The sequence below is a fragment of the Leptinotarsa decemlineata genome, unplaced genomic scaffold, assembly GCF_025532065.1.
Source record: "Leptinotarsa decemlineata unplaced genomic scaffold, Ldec_3_MD MMD2_tig00026314_RagTag_RagTag, whole genome shotgun sequence".
In the NCBI taxonomy this organism is placed as follows: domain Eukaryota; kingdom Metazoa; phylum Arthropoda; class Insecta; order Coleoptera; family Chrysomelidae; genus Leptinotarsa; species Leptinotarsa decemlineata.
Genome location: NW_027412684.1, coordinates 18,053,400 through 18,077,231, shown reverse-complemented (window position 1 = coordinate 18,077,231; position 23,832 = coordinate 18,053,400). Strand labels below are relative to the sequence as shown.

The window sequence follows — 23,832 nt, the reverse complement described above, 5'->3', positions numbered from 1 at the left end:
AGTCGAACGTTAAACTCATGAAAAACACTGACATAAATATATAGTTGTGACTTGTGATTTTGAGACTATTTTATTTTTGTGTGTTCTTTGTGAATCAAGGAATTTTTAATGGAAAAGTGGTTTTTCCATATACCTTTTTCATACAACTCTGATAATGAACATAAAAATACATGAGTCTGTGTTCCCCTCCAAATCTATTACATTCCTCTCAATTTTTCATATATTAGAGTATCATCTATGTGACCACAAACGAAGAAATTGACAGCTAGAAAAAAAAAATTTTGTATCAGTCACGTGACTAGGTGTTACCTGCAGTTGCAATCTCTTCTGAAAAAATGTGCTCATGCATGGAGAATGGTTTGAGAAATATTCAAATGTGTAGACGAATTATGAGAAAGCTGATCGACAAATTGATGAATTTGATAATTTTCCAATGGCAACGATGCCTATTTTCTATGCGTTCTAAATCACAGAACAGGGAAATTTACAGTAAAAGCTTGTTTCTTTAATCTATGTTCAGTGTTAAACAAGCCTGAAGAAGTTATTGTGAAGTGAAATAACACATATTACGAAAACTATAAAATACTTCGCGACTTTATAAATTGTTTTATTTGTTTATATCTTCAGATTTCAGAATATTCCATTCTTAAAAATAATTATTAAATAAAACTATTATTGCAATAAAACATTTATTATTCAAAAAGTTAAAGAACATCGTCAAATAATATAATATTATACGCTAATCACATATCACAATCGCTTAAGCAACAAGTAAAATACAGAAATTCAAAAATATATAAAATTTAAGTGGATGTCTGACTGGAGAATTGTCGCATCTGAAAAAAAATCATCAAATGAGAAGAGCTAGAATTTTAAATGCGAAAAACATTACCATTTTCTCCCTTTTTTTGGAGTGGATGACGTAATCGGGTTCTGAAAAAGTATTTATTTCTCAATTTTCATCATTGTGCCACTCATAAAAAATATAAAAAAAGGCTCTGTTATGATTTACCTTGACAACGACATCTGTCTGACTGCTATTTGCTTCACTACTTCCCTAAAATGGCCCAAATACGTTAGTGCCACTAAAATAGAAACGAATATAACAATAATTTCCAATAATATGTGAAATATATATGAAAAAAATATAAGAAATGAGTGTGACATCCATAAATAATTTTCTACTGGACCAATGAGAAAAACAAATATTAGTGCGTTCAATATCCGTTACGATATTAGCCAATAAATAGTTGATTCCTACAGGCATTTATTCTACTTCGTGGATTATGTGATAGAAATAAATGTTTTGAATTTATTTAACATAAATTAAGTGTGACTATGCACACGTCCACCATCGATGTAATGAAAGTGAAGATAAATTCCGTGAGGACAACTCGTCCGTTGAATTATCACCTTTGATTAGGGCTGCCGCAGTCGTGGACGAAATGTCAGTCATAAAAATCAGGGTGATTACATACCCGGAAACTTGGCTTACTATATTTATAGTTTGTGAAACTTATAAATCAAAGATTAGCAAATACACGAGTATCATTTGCCTTTAGAAAATCTAGGGAAACTCAAAAACTAAATACCACGCAAAGGAAGTCACGGTCAACAGGTAGTATGAACATAAAACGTCGAAATTGTTTCATATAGCTTTTATTTTAGATAATGCAATTTACAAATTGCAGTATCGTCTAAAGATGTGAACATTACTCTTGGACAGATGAACCGGCAGATTTTTTGACAATTCTCAAGGTTTATTTAATTCGATCAACTATATATTCAATGATAATAAATATTACTGTAGTTTTATCCCAACATCAAACCGTTGTTTTTAAAACCTGGACACGTCTTTTGATCACCAAGTGATCATCTTCAAGAGAAAGATTAAACTGTTTAATCTTCCTCTTGAAGGTGATCACTTGGTGACTGAAACAGGTGTCGGGATAAAACTTCAATAATATTCATTACTCCACCAAAGGTTCCAAACAGTGCATCACAAGTATTCAAAGATATTGCTTATTGATATTCAATGAAACAAGGCGATTGTTTTCGATTCAATAATCACTATTATAAAAAAAAGACTCTTGTGTTTTGTGCTCAACTGTCCAAGGCAAACGTTCGTCTCAATATCTCATATTCTAATCTATATTTATATTAATACCTTCTTGTTTTTTCTCCTCTTCTTCTTATTATTGCCTCTTGAATTATTTGGTTTTCTAGTTGTATTTACACTCTCGCCAGTTGTGGTAGTAGGTTCATTTGCCTATCGAAGAAGTTTTGATAAGTTTTGATCAAAAATAAATGTAAGCGAAACCCTTCCAAGAAATATTACTATAATAGATTTTATGTCATCCATTGTAATTTTTGGAAACATATCGTGAAATATTATAGGTTCTGCTGTGAAAACGAATAATATTATGAGACAAAATGGTTTAGACTTTCACGGCTGAGGTTTTCAATGTCGTAGCTTTTCGAGTTTGGAAGCCGTGGATTTTTGGAATTTCTTCCTGACGTTTCGCTGGCGCGAGTGGCTAGCTTCTTCAAAGGTTTAACTATCATGGCTTGCTGTCCGACAGCATGATGGTTAAACCTGATAATTATGATATTATGAGAGTTCAGAAGGATTTCTGAACTATCGTGTGGATTCAGTTATAACTGTGAATCATAACCAGCGTTTGTAGACTGCAAACATATTGTATGTATACTTTGCACTCTTGCACTCTGCACAACGAACGTCAACACGTTATGTCAGCTGTCATTACCGAAAGGAGCTTTAACATGCAATCACAGAACTATAACTTTAGTTTTGTGCATTCAATGAGCCTTTTTCCTGAGAATAGTACAGCGAACGTGGCACGAGAGGCAGCACTAGTAGTAGGGATAAACATAAACTATTCACAAGTAAAACAGTGTTATTTACATAATATCAATTTAATATTTAAAAATATAAATCTGATATGAAAAACTATTTTGTGCTAGTATAATGCCAACAAAGCATTGCCGTTTTGCAAATTGTACATCGGATAATCGATATCCGGAAGAAAACGTGTTTTTTATACCATTTATAAAACCTCATATTAATGAGGTTAGATGTGAGAAATGGATACATGCTTCGAGAAGAGTGGATTTAACATTGCAAAAAATAAATAAATATTCATGTGTATGCTCTAAACATGAAATGAATAGTAAATTTTTCATAGTTAATTACCATTGATTTGAATGGGATATAAACTCAATCGTTTATTAAACTATAATAATGCATTATATTCAAATAAATTCATTTCATTACCATCTATATTTGATTCATATTTCACTCGGAAATAAATCTGAAATTCATAATCATTTTAAATGTCTTTTATTACAGTTTTGAATCTACCGCTACTCTTTTACTAGAGTCTTTATAATAACCTGTCTATTTGTTCACTTTTTTCCAGTTACTTTTTAATTACGGCATGCAAGCCAACGTTTTAATGTTACAACACTGTTATCTTTTACAGTTGCAAATTTTAGTTTTGCTCCAGGAACATCTTGTGTTGAAAACATTCTCTTTTAATTGTACTTTACCATATGTTTATATGAGGATTAAGCAGTGTCTGTCCCTTCCAAACTATTAGCACTGCTAGTGAGTGATTTTTCGTATTTCAGGAAAAAGGTTCTGCACGTTATTGTGTATACAACATACAACTAAAACAGTGCGTTCCACTAATCGCTCGCAACGATCACGCTCACGACCGCAGTTTTTCCCGTTCCACTTGCTTGCGAACGTTACTGTCGTAAATTCAAGTGGAATGGATCATGGAACGTTTTGGGCATTCATATTCATGTAAACATTACAAAAGGCGAGGTTGAAAAATTTAAGTAGTTTTATGAGGTTATGTAAACTTTAACAATAAGTTTCAATAATTGCAAGCTAACTTTATTTATATTGAAAAAAAGTATAAATTATTGAACAAATTGAGTTTGTCTTTTACGGTTATTTAAGGTTTGTAGATGCGTCCCAATTGTGCTCCAGAAACTAGTTCAGATGAAGAGTGGAATACATGAGTGACGTTTTCGAGGCGACCACAAACGCGGTCATTATGTGGAACGGTTATAGGAGCATTTTGATCGTTGTGAGTGCTTAGTGGAACGCATGGTAAGTTGCATTTTCACTTTCTCGTGAAGTATTTATAAGTAATTTTTGTTAACTCACTTCTGAGGGAGGTTGTATTTCTGGAATGTTAAAATCGAAACCACTCGCTTCATCTGTAATCGGATAATGCCTCTGCAAATACTGATACAATCCGATTTCTGGCGCGACAAATATCTCTAACGATTGGTTCAAATGGTTTGTAACATGTGAAACACTGGAAAAATAGTAGAATAACGAATACAAATATATTACCATGCATTAACATATTTGGTTTTATTATGATGAAATGACTTGTAAACTCCATTATTGAAGTTTTTTAATTTTTTGAATTATATTTATAATGACAATTGAAAATAATTCAAACATGTAGACCTGTTGCATATAAAAAGTTAGTAATAATTGACAAGTGTCTGGGAACTACCCACTTCCCGCACGTTTTTTCTTTGAGAAAGTAGCATTTTTAGGTATATTCCGGGAAGTACGTATATATATCCCGAACTAGACCGGAAATAATCCGGTTATTGTAAATATGAAAATCTTGATAGGTAGGTATGGCTTTGATAAATGCAGTAGATCAGTCGATAACGACTGACAGCTATTTGACATAAAATTATTTGACATTTTGATTTTTAAGAAAGTTTCTTCGCAACTATCGCAATAAACTTTGGGAAGCAGCATCGATAATGAATAGTGCCTTACAAAATTTCCAATCAATCAGCTGCTACTACAGTTCAATTATTGCCTGAAAAATCAAGGTCCAGGTACAAAAAAGTTAACCATTTGTTCTCGAAATGGATAAATATGAAGAAATGCAAAACTACTCAGAGGCTTTTTGGCGCAAAAATTTAAAACTGTCAAATCCTTCACGTTGCGGGACATGTACTCCCAGTTGAAAAGTACCATTTTAGCGAAGAATAACTCAACAGCGAGTAACAAATGCATTACGGAAGCGAATAATGGAACATACCTAATGCTTAAGGAAACTATAACGAAATATTATGATTGAATGATATAAAATTATCGACTTGATTTGCTTGCGTGCGTGTAGCAGCAGTAGCAGCTGTTCCATTTCCAATGCAACATTGGATTTAAAATTGCCAAGACCAAATGAAAACAATCAATTTGAAAAAGAAAATATTCCTAATTCTTCCATTGGCTACTGCCCTATCACATTTGGTGTTTTTTCGTCAAGTGACCGACTTAATAATATATTTGTCAAAACTTACGTATTTCTACAGTACTGAGCCAGAATTCTATCCAGAAGTGAGGAAAAATGGTTGCGGAAAGCCGGTTCGTAAACGAATCTCGCGAACATGGCTGATTCCACTATATAGTCTCTCAAGGATTCGAGTAGTTCTCTATCAAAAGTCCTGTTTGAGTGTTTCTTCAAAAACGGTTCAATTTCCTTCAGTAGGTCATACATGTCTTGAAATACCTAAAAATGAAATAGGGTCAAATTGAAAAGGGGTATATTTTCTTGTATAAAGATTATTTTCTCCTAAAAATACAGGGTGTCAATTTGAAACATTCCCACTCAAGGGGGACACTTGAGAATATTTGTAGCCTTCAACCTCCAAGGAGGGGTAGATGTTACCCTTAGAATATTAAATTGAAAGAGGTGTCAAGTGGCACATCATTCTCATTGGCGTTCAATTCTGTTTCCCATGGTATCCTGACGTTTTATTTTTTGATGAGCAGTCTCCGAAAAATAGCGTTCCAAACTTACACATGTAATTAGAAACTGCTTGTCCTGAAATGCATTATTGTATTGACTCCTTTTAATAAAAATGATTAGACATTTTCTAGCGCATTCGATTGCCAGGTATAAACGCTAGCTTCGAGCATATCGACACAGTCAAGTGGAAGTTACAGTGCAATACGCGAAGAGATCTAGTGAGGCGATGGACATTCGAATAATAGTTGAAGTTCACGCTCACCGTGAAAACCCCTGTTCAGTATTGTGCAAAAAGGAGACTGAAAAGTTTCTAAACTTTTGAAGTCTGTAACTCTGTAAATGAGTGAGAGCACAGATCTCTTTTTCTTCTGATTTGTAATCTACACGTCACACTGCTGGAGCCTATCCGAAATTGTACCATCACGATTACTTCTAGATCATTTATTTACTCACTTCACAATCTGGAAGCTGGATGAAACTACTGAGAGTGAATGTATTGAACGTGTTCATAGTAGGAGGAACCGAAAAATCATTTGTGTTCATGCTTAAGCTTTCCAAAACCTCAGCCGCCACCTGCTCATTGGGGGTTAGACGGACGTTACCAAACTGCAAAAGAAAATAATATTTTATCAAGTCCACGATATATTATCAGACGTGAAACACTTTTCAAATTAAACATCTCCGACTTACAGGTTGGGGAACTTCCTGCAAAACAACCCTTCGTATTACTTCGAACATGCCCGAGTCCCAGAGATTGGCTCCAAGATTGAAGAGTTCTCGAATCAGATTGGGTAAAAACTCGGGAATATTGCTATAGGTTCTGAAGAGAGCAGACACAGCCTCGAACATTTTTTCTCTGCAACATTAAGATTCATTGAAGTTTTTACTTATGTTTACGTAAAATTAAAATTCAAAATAAGGTTTTTGTTACAACTTTTGACGTGGATTATCTCATCAAAAATGTGTCAGTGCACCATCAAAAACCACAGTATATCGCTGGTATAGTGAATTCAATCGTGGTCGTGGTTCCCTGAAGGTCGTTCAACTGAGTAAACTGATAATGCAAGATCGTCATTTGACATATTGTGAGATAAAGGCATCCTTGCACATTAGTTAATACATTCGACTTTTTATGAACACTGAGTTGTAAAGAAATTGTTTTCGTTGGAACCCTATTAATTATCAGTCGCTCAAAAAAATATTCGCGTCATGTGGAGTAAGGAAATGATTAAAAAGTTTGACCTTCGTGCAATTGACCGTGTGAGTATTCCAAAACAAGCTAAATTTAACAAAAGATGTTCGTGGAAGAAGCAGAGCGAAGAAAATGGTCGCCTGTTCCTTCGGCCGAATGGATCATGTGGCCACTGTTCCGTCTGAGCAAAGTATAACGGTCAATTCTGAGTGGTACATGACCATTTTTTGCCGGAAGTCTTCGGAGAAATTCGTTAAACTAAGACAAAGACAAACTATTCTCCATCATGACAATGCGAGCTCTCACTCATGTCGTCAACAGGTGAATTTTTGAGCAGTCAAAACATCGAATTGTTGACTCATCCTCCATACAATCCTGATTTTCCACCCATTGACGTCTTCTTGTTCCCGAATATCAAAGGTAAACTGAGTGGTCAACGATTTACGAGCACCGAATAAGCAGTTGAAGCGTTCAAAAGCCATGTTTTAGAGGTGTCACAAGAAGAATGGAAAAACTGCTTCGACAAATGGTTTGAACGAATGCAAAAGTGTATTGATCAGGGGAAATATTACGAAAAACAATGAAACATCTTCATTAAAAAACCTTTGTTATTGTTTGCTATTACCGAAATATGAATAGCATACACCTCTTTAACCTTTCTGGAAACATTTTGGAACATAGTGCTTTATACTAAAGACAAATCACAGTGCAAATTATGAATCAAGAAAAAAGCAACGATCCATTAGATAGTGAAAGGATATTCTCCGTTGTAGGGGTCAATGTTTCGGTTGGTTTCCGGTCTTCTTTGGTTATAATCTTCCAAGGTTTCAACTTTAACTGCGACAGTCATCTTCAATGGCAAGGTCGAAGTACTCTTCTTGACGTGTCAACTGACACAAGCTCTCATTTCTGCTGTGTCATTTATAGTGCCGATTTTTCGCGCACTTTCTCCAATGGCGGGTTCGCGCATATTTCCCGCGCGATTTGGGTGACTTGGCTTCGTTTTGGCGCTTTTCTATGTTGTGTGCCAGATCTTTGGTAGATATGTTCTCTCTTCCGTTCTCTTGAAGTTCTCTTAGTGTTTGTGTATTTCTATGGTTTCTAAATACATTCTTGTTGAATAATAATTCGACGTTGCTAGCCTTTCGGTATTTTCGAACGGGATCTTGTGTTCTCCGTCGGACAATGCATGTTCAGCGACTGCAGACTTCTCGGTCTGTCCCAATCGACGATTCCGCTTGTGCTCGACTAGGCGGCTACCAATACTTCTTTTGGTATGACCGATATAGACTTTATCAGAGTTACATGAAATTCTGTAAACTTCTTCTGATTTGAGTGGATCTTTGCTGTCTTTTGAGATACTCCGATATTTTCTTCGTTGGCTTGAAAACGCTGTTAAATTTTTTTCTTCTTTAGAATTTTTCCGATTTTGTTGGTGACACCTTCTATGTATGACAGATATGCAGTGCCTTGGGGTTGATCTTCACTGGTGTTTCTCTTCTTCTTCTTTGGACGCGTAGCGCGGATTATGTCTTTTCTCTCGTAGTCGTTCGCTTGTAATACAGTTGTTAGGTGTTTTATTTCATCATCGACGTACCTTTCTTCACATATTCTCAAAGCTCTGATCACTAGGGTGTTGATCACTAGGGTGATGATAAATAAATAAATAGATGAAAGCTATCCAGATGATTTTGGAAGTTCTGAAGTTCTTTTTTTCCACGGCTCCAAACAACGAATGTGTCATCTACATGGCTCTTTCTTTGAATTTTTTCATGTAGATTCTCGTCACTACTGGGCTAAGTGGACTGCCCATGGCGATTCCATCAACTTGTTCATAAAAGGTTTTATTCCATTGACGCGAACCCGCCATACAGAAAGTTCGCGAAAAATCAGCACTGTAAATGACACGGCAGAAATGAGAGCTTCAGTTTCGATTGACACGTCAAAAAGAGTATCTAGACCACGCACCACTTGAGTTGATTGCCGCAGTTGCAGTTGAAACTTTTGGAGATTATAACCAAAGAAGGCCAAGGCAAAATCCAGAAACCAAACAAAACATTTTCTCCGTTATTTGGGTTTCGAACTTTGGAAACATTTAGTAGGACAGATAGTTTCAATTTTTCGTAAGACTTACTTTCGAATCTGGTATCGAACGTCTGTCGATTCAAAATCAACCAGAGAACTGTTGATGATATCGTCTATCAACTTTTTCAGAACTGCTGAATTGCATTCCTGACTAGGCACAACTGGGCTTCGTGCGGAACTAGGTGTAGGAGACTCCACGAAATGAGTAGGTCTTTGGTAATTAGCTTGCTGGTACATACATGAAGGAAGGGCCGGCTGTTGATCATCTTGTTGGTTGTCGACGAATTGCTGTGAGGTAGGCACTGGAGGTCCCCTGTATTCAGGAGTTGCTGTGTCCTGAATGTTTCTTTGGCGAATGGGAGTTTTATTGGTCGACTGGGAATTATGTCTGCCCCTTTGATTTCTGGTGAAATTTGGCGAGATTAACGGAGTTGTGTTCCGATCACTTCGTTGCTGGGTTGGCTCCCTGTACTGATTGCCTCTTTGGTTATAGCCTAGTGTAGGAGGTGGAACATTAAATTGAAAAACTCTTTGGTTATTGCCGAATTGTTGGGGATCGCTGGATGTAGGAGGCCACGCGTATTGATTACTTCGTTGGTTGTCGACGTTAGGCTGAGATGTAGAAGACTTCATATAATTAGAGATACCTTCGTTGTTGCCGAATTGTTGCCCAGAAGAAGATGGGTAGTCGGAGAATAGATTTTGGTGAGATCGGCTGAAAATGGATTGAAATATTCAATATTCGATCACAACTTGAAGTCTAGTTTAACATCGAATCAGTTTTACTTTAGGACACAAGGACATTTTCATGTTTGATTTTTTGTAATGAATATACTCAATAACTACTCAACTGATTTTAAAAATTCTTCCACCCATAGAAAGCTTCATTATCGGCACGGGTTCTCCAGGAAGGTGTCAGAAAAAACAAATCGAATTTCGAGATTATTCTTGAAATTTCGACTTCAATTTCTAAATTACGACTTCTATCTCGAAATTACGACTTTTAATTTGGAATTAAGACTTTAAACTTGAAATTTCGACTATATTCTCGGAATTACGACTTCAAACTCGAAATTACGACTTTTACCTTGACATTTCGAATTTGTTCTCGAATTTTTACTTTAATCTCAAAATTCAGTAATATCTTAATTTCGACTTTAATCTCGTGATTTCGGCGTAGCCTTTGAACTAGAAATCACGAGATTAAAGTCGTAATTTTGAAATTACGAGATTGAAGTCGAGATTTCGCGAATAAAGTCATTATTACAAAGAATCAAATAATGAAAATATGGGACCCTTCTGCTCCTCCGTAGTTATCAGAATAGATGCGAGAATAGCAAAATAGTATACACTACACATTTTTCATCAAAAGAGACATTTAAACATTATAAAAGCGCCATACCTTCTGAGATTCCAACTATTATCAGATCTGTTCATGTTGGGAGGCGGAATATTTGGGAATGACCTGTTCAACATTAGGTTCGGATGAGTTTGGCTGCTGTTTGCTTGTTCTCCGAAAGGGACTCCTGTATTCAGAGGAGAATTCAAATAAGGATAATTCCAATTACTGTTGTTGTCGTAATTCTGGTTCGGAGGAAAAGCAGGGGGTGGGCCGAACTGGTTGAAGTTAGGCGTGAAGGGAGGTTGCTGGCCGTATTGGTTGAAGTTAGGCCCAGAAGAGGTCGATGGGTAGTTAGTGTTTCTTTGATCTGGGAAAGGATTGTGGTCGAACGGTGCGGACGTCCAATTTCGAGTGGGGTTATCGGCGATCCTTCGAAGGCTTTCTACCTCGATTTGCATCTGAAATTACCGATAATTAGCCGAAGAACTTCGACATTTATTCTCTGTTGACTCTGAACCCGAAGAGTGTTGTAAAGAGTGTCGAAATAATATTGATTTGATAAAAAAAATGTTTCCTACTCCGCAAAAAAATAAGAACTTTCAGTGACCTTAATCATCCTTTTGCATCGTCGTAAACTTTATATGAACGGATCAAAAGGTAAACTATACTAAACGAAATCATTTTTTCCCTCTACTGATTTGTTCCATGCACAAGTTTAAAATTCTAGGGATGAACAATCTAAGAAAACAGTTAGGAGCGATTTTTTTACATTTTTACGACTTTCTTCAGTTCCCATAATGTATGGTACCTTGTATTATAACATTCAGTCGAAAATAAATTATCTTGTCTATGCTTCGAAGAAAATTTTCTGGATACGATACTTGTTTCACATACAAGATTAGAAAGTTCTCTGAAATTACGACCAACGTCTGTAGACAACAATCTCTTCTTATATGCACTTATCACTTGGCATAATTAATTAACGTCATCACGTAACATTCATTGCACATTCATAAATAATATATACGTTGATGCTACAGAATCTATCATATAACCTAGTCTAACCAATCGTAGATTGAACTAGCGCAATCAGAACTTACAACATTTATTGTAAATTCGTTAGATTGATCGAAGAATGTACACTTTCACTGACTGATAATGTCTACTACTGGGGTCACAGTGCTCGTGTTATTGTTCTCGTTGTTCCGAATGAGAAGAAAAACACATTAAGATATTTCTAAAGGAATTTGATTTAAAAAATATGCTCACTTGATAGCGTCAAATATGTTTTCCCACTATGCGCGTTTTAATGTATTGACGTCGAATGTGATGATTTAAAAAATATACAAACGAGTCCAAATCGTATTCAAAAACTCGGAACTCACAAGTGGCTACTAACATGTGAAGCGATATTTGAGAGACAAAATCTGTTGGAACAAAATAATGAAATTATCTAGATTAAAAAATAATGGAGAAATATTAATATAACAATATTGAATATGAATTATTTTCCGAAAAAGCCAACATAAATCTACAAAGAAAGTGACAACTTAAACATAAAAATGGGAACGAATGGTATTAAAACTTTTTTTCTGAGATCCCCTTCCAAGAAGATAATACATGCAACGTACAGGAATAATATTTTAAAACCCTATATATGAAAAAGTACTCCGCCACAGGAGTGTATCACAAAAAATTGTTGAGATAGCTGGATTATGAGACGCACAAATATACCATACAAAGCTATGAATTATTTCCTAAAACTCAAACACATACCAAATGGATAATGAACATAGTAGTTACATTTCCCAAAGCAACTTGGATCACTCGCTTACAGACAGCTACCGTCTGCTAATTGATAAAATCCCAAACTACCAGTTTGGATATGGGCAGGAAAGATCTATTATACACCTTCTTTTCATTCTCACCAACAACAGTGAAACAACCAAGCTGAACAACAAAAAACTACAGTTATCCTTCTGGAAATCGATAAAGCTAATTATCTAATGCACATCCTAATTATCTACTATACAATTGAGAATCTTCTGATAGATAGAAAACTGACAGTTTAGATATACAATAGTTTTTCACACGAATTTACTCCGGAGCAGTGAGTTCTACCACAGGGTTCACCGCTATCTAGTAGCTATAGTTTTGATTTCATCAATACTAACACCACAAAACTTCAAAATTTTATCGATAAATTTCTATATTTTTACAGAAACTTAATTATTTAACAATACCATGAGAGCAAACAGCACGAATTTTCAGGTCGTAATCGTAAAAATGTGTTCTAAAAAAACCCTCAATTTTGATATGTGCATATTCATTGTATCAATACAATAGACCTAGTGTCTCAAGTTTCTTCTAATTCGAAAGTTAACAGGTAACAGGAAACACTTCCATACCCCTTACCATTTCGAGAGACAGTTTCAGCTGTTCAATTTCCCATCTTTGCTTGAAAAACGCCTTGACACAATCTTGCATACGATTCAATAATTCCTGCTGTACTTGTCTACAACTCTGAGAACTCGAGCAGCCCGCTTGACGGTTGTTCTCATCGCTTCCAGATTGAGGAGGGGCAGACGTACCGGCGGCGGAGGTGTTGACGGCTTTCAGGACTTTATCCGAAAAGATTCTTCGACATTGCTGTCTGAGAAATTCTATGACATTGATCGAGTTCTCGTCTGCAAAACTGGAATAGTTCTGTACCGGTTCGGCGAGAAATGGTATACTGTTCATTGCTGTATTACACATTTCTCTCACAATTTGGAGCTGTGCTTGAAACTGAAAGGTGCAATACCCGTGATTAATACTTGATGGAATCAAAATATTCAAAAACAGTGACATGCGCAAACGATGTTTTGCCACATACATTATTTCTATCAGAATAAATAATACAAACTGCATGGTTTGCCCACTCGAAAGCATGCCACGTATAATAGTCCGTGTGAAAAACAATGGTGTGCTCAAATACAAGCCACAAACGGACATTGTTTGGCCTTGGGACTTATTGATAGCCATTGCGAATGACAATCTAATTCGAAATTGGCACATCTGTAGGTATAATAGAGATTCGTGGTATTGATATATTTTCACCTGGGAATTTGCTATTTAAAATGCTGGCTTCGACACCATTTTTCATTAATTTTTTATCGACTAATCGTGTGCCTGTGCACAGCCGTGGTGGATTCAAATTACGGAGCGATCCAACCTTCAGTTGTGAATTATGCGCTGGCATCCCTGGTAAATCCAATGAGTTCAAACACACTGTTGGATAATTCACAGCTTCGATGGCATCGCAAACTGTATTTACGCTCGATGGATAGACAACAGTAGTGGCCGAAAACTCTGTAGGGAGTGAGAGAAGGCTTATTGTGTGTGAGAGAGACAGGTTAGGTTAGGTTACGTTAAGAGTGAGTGGGTCTATTCGACTACTTTCATTGTCCGTGGGGTTGTTTGCAAAAGATGAACATATGTGATCAAAAAAACATTTAGAAAAAGTTGACAAATACTCCCTTGGTAACAGGTCGAAATATTTTGCATCATTATCGATATTTATGATAATAGTCGGTTTTTTGAATGTTCACGTATACCGAAGTTTAGGGGAAGTTATTCGAATTCAAATGGGCCTTATTTCGTTTTTTTTGACTATTCATGTTTGTGAAGATAATATTGCATTATTGCACAAAACAGTACGACAATTTTAAACTACCACTCTTTCGAGATGGCGACGCTCTTGCAAAATAGACATTCGATATCATACTTATTTCTTACCCTGTTTCCAATGGATCGTATGTCCTTACCTCTACATCATTTTGACGCCTCACATCATGCATTGGTTGCTGCCCAGATGGCACTTCTTGTTCAAGGACATTAGGCGCCAATTTTTCATCCTCAGCCATCGGTTGCTCAACAATAGAATCTGGTCGCTCCACAAAAGGTACTGTTTGCTGCGCAATAGACAGCGATGCTGACTCCTCTTTAGACACCATTTCTTCAACGACGAACCCCGACTGTTTAACGATAGTCGCCGAAATTTCATCGTCAGGAATCGGTTGCTCAACAATAGAATATGGTTGTTCCACGGAGGGTACTGTTTGTTGCGCAACAGACCGCGATTGCTCACCGTCAGGAATCGGTTGTTCACACACGAGCCCTGGTGACTCCTCTTCAGATACCATTTCTTCAACGACGGACACCGACTGTTCAACGATATCAACAGAATCTGGTTGTTCCATGAAGGGTGATGTTTGCTGCGCAACAGACAGCGATTGCTCACCGTCAGAATTCGATTGTTTACGCATGAGCCCTGGTGACTCCTCTTCAGACAAAATTTCTTCTACGAGGACTTCAAGAGCATATGGTTGCTCCACAAAGAGTTCTGTTTGCTGCGCAACAGACAGCGATTGCTCACCGTCAGAATTCGATTGTTTACGCATGAGCCCTGGTGACTCCTCTTCAGACAAAATTTCTTCTACGAGGACTTCAAGAGCATATGGTTGCTCCACAAAGAGTTCTGTTTGCTGCGCAACAGACAGCGATTGCTCACCGTCAGGAACCGGTTGTTTACACACGAGCCCTAGTGACTCCTTTTCAGACAAAATTTCTTCAACGAGGACCTCAATAGAATCTGGTTGTTCCACAAAGGGTTCTGTTTGCTGCGCAACAGACAGTGATTGCTCACCGTCAGGAACCGGTTGTTTACACATGAGCCCTGATGACTCCTCTTCAGACAAAATTTCTTCAACGAGGACCTCAATAGAATCTGGTTGCTCCACAAAGGGTTCTGTTTGCTGCGCAACAGACAGTGATTGCTCACCGTCAGGAACCGGTTGTTTACACATGAGCCCTGATGACTCCTTTTCAGACAAAATTTCTTCAACGAAGGACACCGACTGTTCAACGATATCAACAGAATCTGGTTGCTCCATGAAGGGTGATGTTTGCTGCGCAACAGACAGCGATTGCTCACCGTCAGAATCCGGTTGTTCACACACGATCCTTGGTGACTCCTCTTCAGAAATTATTTCCACAACGACGGACACCGCCGACTGTTCAACAATGGTCGCTGAGTTTTCATCGTCAGGTATCGGTTGCATTATAACAGAATCTGGTTGCTCTACGAAAGGCACTGTTTGCTGTGCAACAGACAGCGATTTCTCACCGTCATGAACCGGTTGTTCACAGACACGCCCTGGTGAGTCTTCTTCAGGCACCATTTCTTCGAAGATGGACATCGACTGTTCAACGGTAACAACAGAATCTGGTTGCTGCGTAACAGACAGCGATTGCTCACCGTCAGGAACCGGTTGTTGACACACAGGCCCTGGTGACTCCTCTTCAGACACCATTTCTTCAAAGACGGACACCGATTGTTCAACGATAGTCGCTGAGGTTCCATCGTCAGGCACCGGTTGCTTGATAACGGAATCTGATTGCTCCATAAAAGGTACTGTTTGCTGCGCAACCGACATCAATTGCTCACTGTCAGAAACCGGTTGTTCACACACGAGCCCTGGTGATTCCTTTCCAGACACAAATTCTTCAACGCCGGACACCGATTGTTTAACGATAGGCGTCGGTTTTTCGTCAAGCCCCGGTTGCTTAACAACAGACCCTGGTTGCTCCACAACGGTCAGTGTTTGCTGCGCAACAGAGAGCAATTGTGCAACGACAGGAATCTGTTGTTCACAGACAGGCGCTGGTGACTCCATTTCAGATACCGTTTCTTCAACAACGGACACCAATTGTTCAACAATTCTCACCGATTGTTCAAGGTCAGGCACCTCTTGCTCTACATCAGACAGTGATTGCTGCTCAACAGACCCCGATTCTTCCACAGGTACTGATTGCTCCTCCTCAGATACTGGATTTTCCAGAACAGACACCGGTCGTTTCAATATAAAAGCTATCTTTTTTTTTCTACGACTTGAAGTATCAGCAGGGTTACTTCTAGAATTGAAATTCTGACCAAACGCGTGACGACGAAATCTCTCCATAACTGAGGTAGGAGCCCGTAATTGTGATGATGGAAACCGTAGAGAACACGAATTTTGTCCCCTCCTACCCGTCTGGTTCACGCTGTCGCTCTCACCTTCAAGGTTCTCATCTTCTGGTCCCGTGACGTTCATGTCCCTGAAAAAAATGTTTTTGTGAGCTTTTACGGGCAAGGCCATGAACTGAACATGAATAAGACATAGAAAAATATAGAGTTATCTTTCTATCCGTTATCCGTATATCACTTTATGCTTCTACCACAATGGGGAATGTTCCTCCTGACGAAAATCAAGTAGTTTTCATAAAAGAGCTCTAAAACAACGTATTTTAAACTTATCATTTCAACCTTTTTCTTAAAAAAATTATTTAAATACTTAAAAAAGAGGGATGAAATAATGCATCCAACATTAAAGGACAATGAATCTGTTACCTGTATGAGACAAACAAAGATGACATATTTCAGAGACGTGCTGTTCTGTTCACTTATGTTCCAAGTTCCGAGACATTCTGTGACATATGACATTTTATGAACCTAACCTATTTTCCTCTATACAAATAAATAACAAAACAACTGTTGTTTATGTGGCTTGTGGAGGTGGTATTGAACTATAATTTATATTTTGCCTTAATTGTTGATTTATAAAGATAATTTTCCTTTTTTAAAGTAGAATATCTAGGTACGTATAAATTATTTCAACTTGATATACGAGCTGTTGCAAATATATGAATTAGAAACAAATCCCTTTAAAAATTAAAACCCAACATAGATTAAACTCAACTTTATTTTGTTCAAACTTGCATTTGCTGTAATAACCCAAATTGAGGAACATTCCGCGAAGGAACCATTATACTTGTGCTCCTACGCTTCTTCACGTATCCAAAATATCAGCGAGTTGTTTGGTTTTATACTTGCCACTATCGCTGTACAAAAATAGAGTTATCTGACTTGATTGCCGTTGTTTTTGACATCTAAGTTTTTTACATCGTCTTTTTTGCTTTTGAATGTGTATTATACTGGAGTTTTTTCCAAACACCAAACCGTTATTTTTAAACCTCGACACGTGTTTCGATCACCAAGAGATCATCTTTTTTTTTAATGATTTATAAGGTGGTTGAAACTCGTACAGTGTGAATATTTTAATTGTTTTGCTTGCACCTACATTCTGCAAGTGACAGACGATTGACTACAAAGCTTGAAACATGAAATATGGTGGACAACTCTATTCTTTCTGTCTGTTGAAAAAAAGATGAATGTGTACGTGTATTGTCAAATATTGAAAATCGTCATAAAATAATTCAAATTCATTCAAGAAAATACATGAATTGAAAAATGTTTCGATTTTCAATATTTGACAGTATGAAGCACTGTTAGTTTCATTTCTTACCTAGACATTTTTTCGGTTTATTGGTCTGAAACGGGCCACAACGTACTTTCTGAAAGGAAAGTTAAGTTAAATAACCTATCAACGGGAATATATGAAATATGTATAATGTTTAATCGTTGTTTCATGCCTCATGCAAAAAGAAAAGCAGCAATATGTAATCATTATGAGGTAGTTTTCCAGGCAGAATATCTCAGAATAAAAAAAAATTCCAATTACACAGAGATCCTACATGTGTTTTTGAAGGATTTGTTATTTGACAGTAATAAATTTTATCATGGAAAATAATCATTTCAAAGCAATCAGTGAAAATCTACCATATGTAAATTATATTATCATTTACATTTTTTTGCTCGTAATATACACTTTGTGTTGACATCTATACTAATACCTATGAATGTGAAAGTTTGTGGCTCTTTCACGCCTAAACGACTGAACGGATTTAGATGAAACTTTACATACATAGCCACTATATGCAAAATACTGAGCCTGAGCAATGCATATTTTAGAATATCTTTCAAATACTTATGAAGATTATTACAATTGTCGTTTTAAGTATTTAATATAGATAAACTTTGTCTCTCTCACTAAGTAATTTTGACGAACCGTTTGAAATTTATCACGATGATTAACTTGACGCAACGCAGTAAGCCATTATGCATCGCGTCTACCGTAAGACGACGGGGGACGATGCGCGGGAGTAGAGGGGCGGTCTAAGCAATCAAGCATCATCGACACTAAGTGCAGTTGGCATATTTTTTTTGGTTATTGTATTTTTAAAGTAAAAATATGAATTACTAGCTGTTGCGCGCGACTTGGCCCGCGTAGAATTTGGTTTGTCACATTAAGTTTCGTGACAGACCATTTTAAACAAATAGTTACGTGAAAACATACATTACATTCATCCACCCTCACAAACTTTACGCATTTATATTATTAGTATGAGTAGGATTAGTAGGATTATCAATGTATTTCATTATAATCCTTTCAGTTTTTTTGCTGATGCTATTAAATATTGTATAAGTGGGTACTTATTGATTGACTGACACTCTAATATTAACGTACAGCCGAAGCTACTGAGCCTAGAATCTCAAAAGCAGGTAGGTTCTTTGTATAGCGTAAATAAGCAGGTAGGTTCTTTGTATAGCGTAAATAAGCATCCAGAAAGAGAATCAGGAATTTCCACCCCCAAGGGGGAAAATTATGGGTGTAAAGAATGTATTAAATTCCGTCAGTTTTGAAGTTGGGAACCTGAACAACTAGTATTTTATAACTAAATGACAAAATAGTTAACGTTTTCGCGGCCAAGGTTTTCATTGTGAATATTTTTCGGGCTTAAAGGCTGTGAATTTTTTTAATATATTCCTGACGTTTCGCCAGCGCGGGTGTTAGCTTCCTCAGAAGTTCATACATCATGAGGTCATCCCGGAAAATAGTGACACTGAAATACTGAATGTTACATTAATTTCTTTCAATTGACTGATGAGAGGAGATACATTTCCTGTTAGAAATGACCACCACAAACTCCCGACTTGATATCTGTAGATCTCAGATGGGCTTAAATGGGTAATTTTTAAGATACTGTGATTTAGAATATCCGAAAAATAAATAGCAGCTGTGTGTTGAAAATTACGATAGAAATTTATTTCGAAAACAACAATTTTTTTCATGTTTTGTTGTGAGAACAATTTGAACTTCCCGCTGTGCGCGCGGAAGCTTCTGATTGGTCGACTGGTTGATTACAAAAGTGGAGGAGTGAGGGTGGGCAGTTGAGGCGCCATCTCTATGTAGGATCTGTATTCATCAAGATTACGAAGTTCGAATCATGTTCAGTTCAAATTGGTGGAGCACAAGTTCAAAAAAATTGAAAGTTTTGAAATGGCAGGTATGAAGAGTTGAAATGGGGAGAAGCGGTATAAAATTGAAAGCCCAAAGGACTACTGTATAGAAAATTATTTTGCGATAACTCCAAAACCATTAATTTTTCGGCTATAGTATGCTGGGCCGGATTCAGGAGAGGACAGGTGGGGCTTCTGCCTAGGGGCCTCCACAGGAGGGGGCCTCTACAATAAAAATAAAATAATATCCAAATTTTGACGGCTTCTCCAAAACATTTTTCTTTACATTTTTACTAAGAATACTGGCACAAACATTGTTCAGAAGTTTTCAGTTGCTTCCAATTTTTGATTTGACATTTCAACGGCAATACTATTTTTCGATGTGTAAATTGTAATTTGTACTCATGAGTTAAATAATCCGAAAAACGGTTGATAAGTTATAGTTGATAACCTAAAAATCTTATATCTGTATGAATTTCGAAAAATGATTTGCTGAAATGTTATGATCTAAAAACTTCGCAAAATATTTTTGGTAGTATCTTTTACCGAGATGACAATTTTAAAAATATAATTGAAAATGCAGAAAATGTTTACAAAAATCAACCTCATATCAACTTCAGAATAATTCGTTTAGACCAATCCCATTAACTTACGAGAGGTTATCATTTCAAAACCTCAAACAAAATAAAATATCAGAAAAGGTAGGTCAGAAGTCAAATTTTCAACCTGATAGCGACCGATTTTGTTATAACAGTAATTATCAACATTTAAAAAATGTTCAAAAAAGTACAAGATGTTGATGTGAATACTGAAAATTTTAAGAAAACTTTTCAGAAAAGTTTCTACCTTGTATTCCCCAAATTTTATTTCAATTTTAATAATAATGAGATTATAATAGCTTTCAAAATGTTTCCCAGTGTAATGAAACCATTCATGGTATGGACAGTTTAGTACCTGTTGGATATTTTTCAATAACGATGAACTCATTAGGGGTTTTCTTTAGCATCAATTCAAGAAAGAATATTTGTAGGCAAACTAGGATTTAGTATCCATATCATTATGATCTATCGTGAAGGAGTTGTTCTAATCTTTTTCTTTTTTCGTTATTTTATCGATTTCAGTTTGACTTTTTCTGGTGTTTCATGACTGAAAATTAAAAGTGTGAAGTTGTATTTTTCATACAGATGAAATAAATAATGTCCAGTTAATTTTACAGTAATCAAAGACGGTTTAATTCTGATGTTGAGAAAATTAACTTGTACTATTACTATTTTGAAAAGTTGCATATTTGAAAGGTGGGAGAAAACATATTCTACCTACTCAACAAAGGAATCGGTTTCAAAATTACTATTATTGACTAAATAATCATACTTTCGGCTGGAAGAAATCACATTGGATAACAATATTTATCATGCATGTTGTTTGGAATATATAACATGCATGACATTGAATCCTGTAATAGTTGCAAACAAAAATGATACATACGTACTCATATAATTAAAACACACACAAAAAACAAATACAACGGCACATGTATAATAATAATTTGTTTCGCATTCTAAAACCTGACTTCGAAATGGGCCTTGAACGAAAAAACAAATCGAAACAAAAAATTATCACTTCGGATAGAAACGAACAAAAAAATTATATTGTACGGTATTCGATTTATGGACGAAGAACAGAGATATTGGTGAAATTTATTTTTCACAGAAAATATATGAGATCATCAGGTTTTCAAAAAAATATATATAGTTTCGAATAACATTGAATGATTTTTGAGAAAGAAAAGTTTTGGCTTTTTACCTCCCCATCTTTATACAAAAAAAACTTTCAAAGAAAGCAATTGATTTCAGAATAAACTATTTACGAAGCTGTGTAGATCATACAAAGAAGTAACTTTCAAACTGAAAGAAATAGTTCTCTTGAAACACAATTATACTTTCATATAAACATTGAATTACACGATATAAAAAATAATTTCAAATCAACTACTTTTATATATGGAGATTGAATTAAGAAAACACGTTTTCCTATTCAGTTTGCATCCCAAACATTTGTTATGGAATTGAATCGAATGTTATTCACAGGATGACTACACAATATAATAGATGAAACGGGGAGTTATTTCATTCTTTTTGGTCTTTCAGTAAATGACGTTGATCTACTCATTTCTAAACATTTTGAAAGACTGAGTTTTAAACTTTTCTCAGGGATTGTTTAGTTTAGGTCACGGCGTATATAAATAAGAATGTTTAATATAGCACAATTGAAATATAACACAACCTAACCAATAAATACTTCTGCTATATTTTATATATTATGGTATTATTAATATTTTCTGAATTATTCATATAATTAACGAGAAACACAGGTAACCATTTTACAGGGGATGCATAAGTTACAAAACATATTAAGATCATCAATGCGACCCAGCTCTTATAACTTTTACGACGAAATCTTTCCTTCTCAACACTCGATGTTCGAGTTCAAGACTGAACCAAACAGGAAAAGAGCTTCTCGAAAGCATTTGTGAGAGCTTTTCTTGAATCTAACAAACGTTTTGCAGAGCGATGTCGGATTATCAAATTCGTCCGATTATAGAGTACTGCCTATGACCCTCTATAGCAGGGGTCTCCAAACTACGGCCCGCGGGCCAAATCCGGCCCGCGACAGCGGACAACATAGGTGAATTTTGATATTTGTTCTTAAGCATATCACTGCACCGTAAATCAATAATTTCCATTTGGACTTCCAGAGCCAGGGTTTCAATGTCAGAATCAAAAGGATTTTGAAAAAGCTTAATTTCATTCGTAATGACATCAAAATCTGAAAAACGAATAACACAATTTATCTTCAAAGCACTCAAAGTTTCGATTGCCAAATTGACGGGAAATTCAGTCTCTGCAGTGTGGCTGAATATTTCACATGTTTCAAAATGTGTGAAACATTTTTTACGTAATTGCGATTGAAATAGTATTATTTTCTGCCTGAAGGATTTGATATTGGTGTATAAATCAGGGAGAAGCTGATTTTCTCCTTAAAATCTCAAATTCAGTTCGTTCATATAATTTGTCAAATAGACATAGAAGGCTAACTTTCACATCCATTCACTATTTCCTGAATCGGCAAAAGGGCGCTGCTTCTCATTTAAAAAAAATTTCGATCTCTGCTCGACTGAGGACTATGTCAGCCTACGGCAGTATGATATGGTAAATCATTTTCTCCAATCTGTTGAATAAACTCGCGGAATTGTCGGTGATTCAGCCCAGTGGATCTGATGATGTTAACAACTGATATGACTGGTTTTAGAACTTCAGACATATCCAAACATTTTCCGCACAAGGACTGTTGATGAATGATACAATGTAAGACTAATGGTTTTGATCCACCATCATTTTCTACAGCCTTTGACACAAGTGCAACCACTCCTTTATTTTTACCATACATATTTTTGCCTCCATCAGTTGTTATAGATTTCAAATTTCTCTATTGAAGGTTCTTTTTATTATTGACATTTTCAACTCCCTTAAAAATATTTGCCCAGTTGTCGTGCCGTGAATACTATCAATATCAAGAAGTTCTTCATACACTTCATAACTTTCATCTACTCCGCGAATGAAAATCAACACCTGAGCAGTATCTGACACATCCGTTGACTCATCCAATGCTAGAGAAAACCACTCATGATGTCCATTTTTGTCAGACAGTTGAGATGATATATTTTCTCCATGTCTTGCACCCTCCGAGCCACGGTGTTTGCCGACAAACTGACGCTTTTAAATAAATTCACCTTTTCGGGGCATATTTCTTCGGCTACTGCCACGTTTTCCGATTTCAAGAGCCACACGAAAGCTGGCGCGAGTTGCAGACTCTTGTTCAGTATTCGCTTCGGTAAACAAAGATTGCTGTGATTTGAGTCCGCGTTTCAAAGCTTCAAATTTTTCCTTCCGCAAACTTCCTGTATACTTGGAGTAACTTTGAAGATGTTTCGATTCATAATGTCGTTTAATGTTATAGTCTTTGAGAACAGCTATGGTTTCATTACAAATTGAACATAGCACCTTATTACTGGACTCAATCGCAAAATACTGAAAGTTTCATTTTTCTTGGAACTTTCTGCATTCACTGTCGATTTTTCGCTTCTTTTCCATACTAACAAATCACACATAAAAACAATAAG

General features: G+C 36.2%; 1 protein-coding gene across 4 annotated transcripts; it reads right to left on the bottom strand.

Moving 5' to 3' along the window:
• Positions 1-672: 672 nt before the first annotated feature.
• LOC111505427 (uncharacterized) lies at positions 673-21,244 on the bottom strand. Of its 4 annotated transcripts, none has more exons than XR_012467079.1 (14): positions 21,142-21,243; positions 17,818-17,866; positions 14,239-16,570; positions 12,848-13,219; positions 10,493-10,890; positions 9,140-9,805; positions 6,504-6,669; positions 6,267-6,419; positions 5,365-5,573; positions 4,199-4,352; positions 2,168-2,269; positions 1,013-1,085; positions 893-933; positions 673-836 (listed from the first exon to the last, which is right to left on the bottom strand). XR_012467079.1 is itself a non-coding variant. In XM_023160230.2 (14 exons), coding segments are annotated over exons 2-14 (4,647 nt in total). In that variant the 5' UTR covers positions 17,826-17,866; positions 21,142-21,243; the 3' UTR covers positions 673-835. The 4 variants fall into 4 exon arrangements, 2 of the variants coding, with proteins under 2 accessions (XP_023015998.2, XP_023015997.2); XM_023160230.2 differs by having other exon boundaries at positions 1,013-1,057; XM_023160229.2 differs by having other exon boundaries at positions 1,013-1,057; positions 21,138-21,238.
• Positions 21,245-23,832: the final 2,588 nt, after the last annotated feature.

Bases quoted from the DNA above. Each gene is read 5' to 3' on its own strand.
- LOC111505427 (XM_023160230.2), bottom strand. The intron at 9,806-10,492 runs GTATGGCGCTTT...ATCCATTTTCAG, and splicing joins AATAGTTGGAATCTCAGAAG to CCGATCTCACCAAAATCTAT. The intron at 5,574-6,266 runs GTGAGTAAATAA...TTTCATTTTTAG, and splicing joins TCCAGCTTCCAGATTGTGAA to GTATTTCAAGACATGTATGA.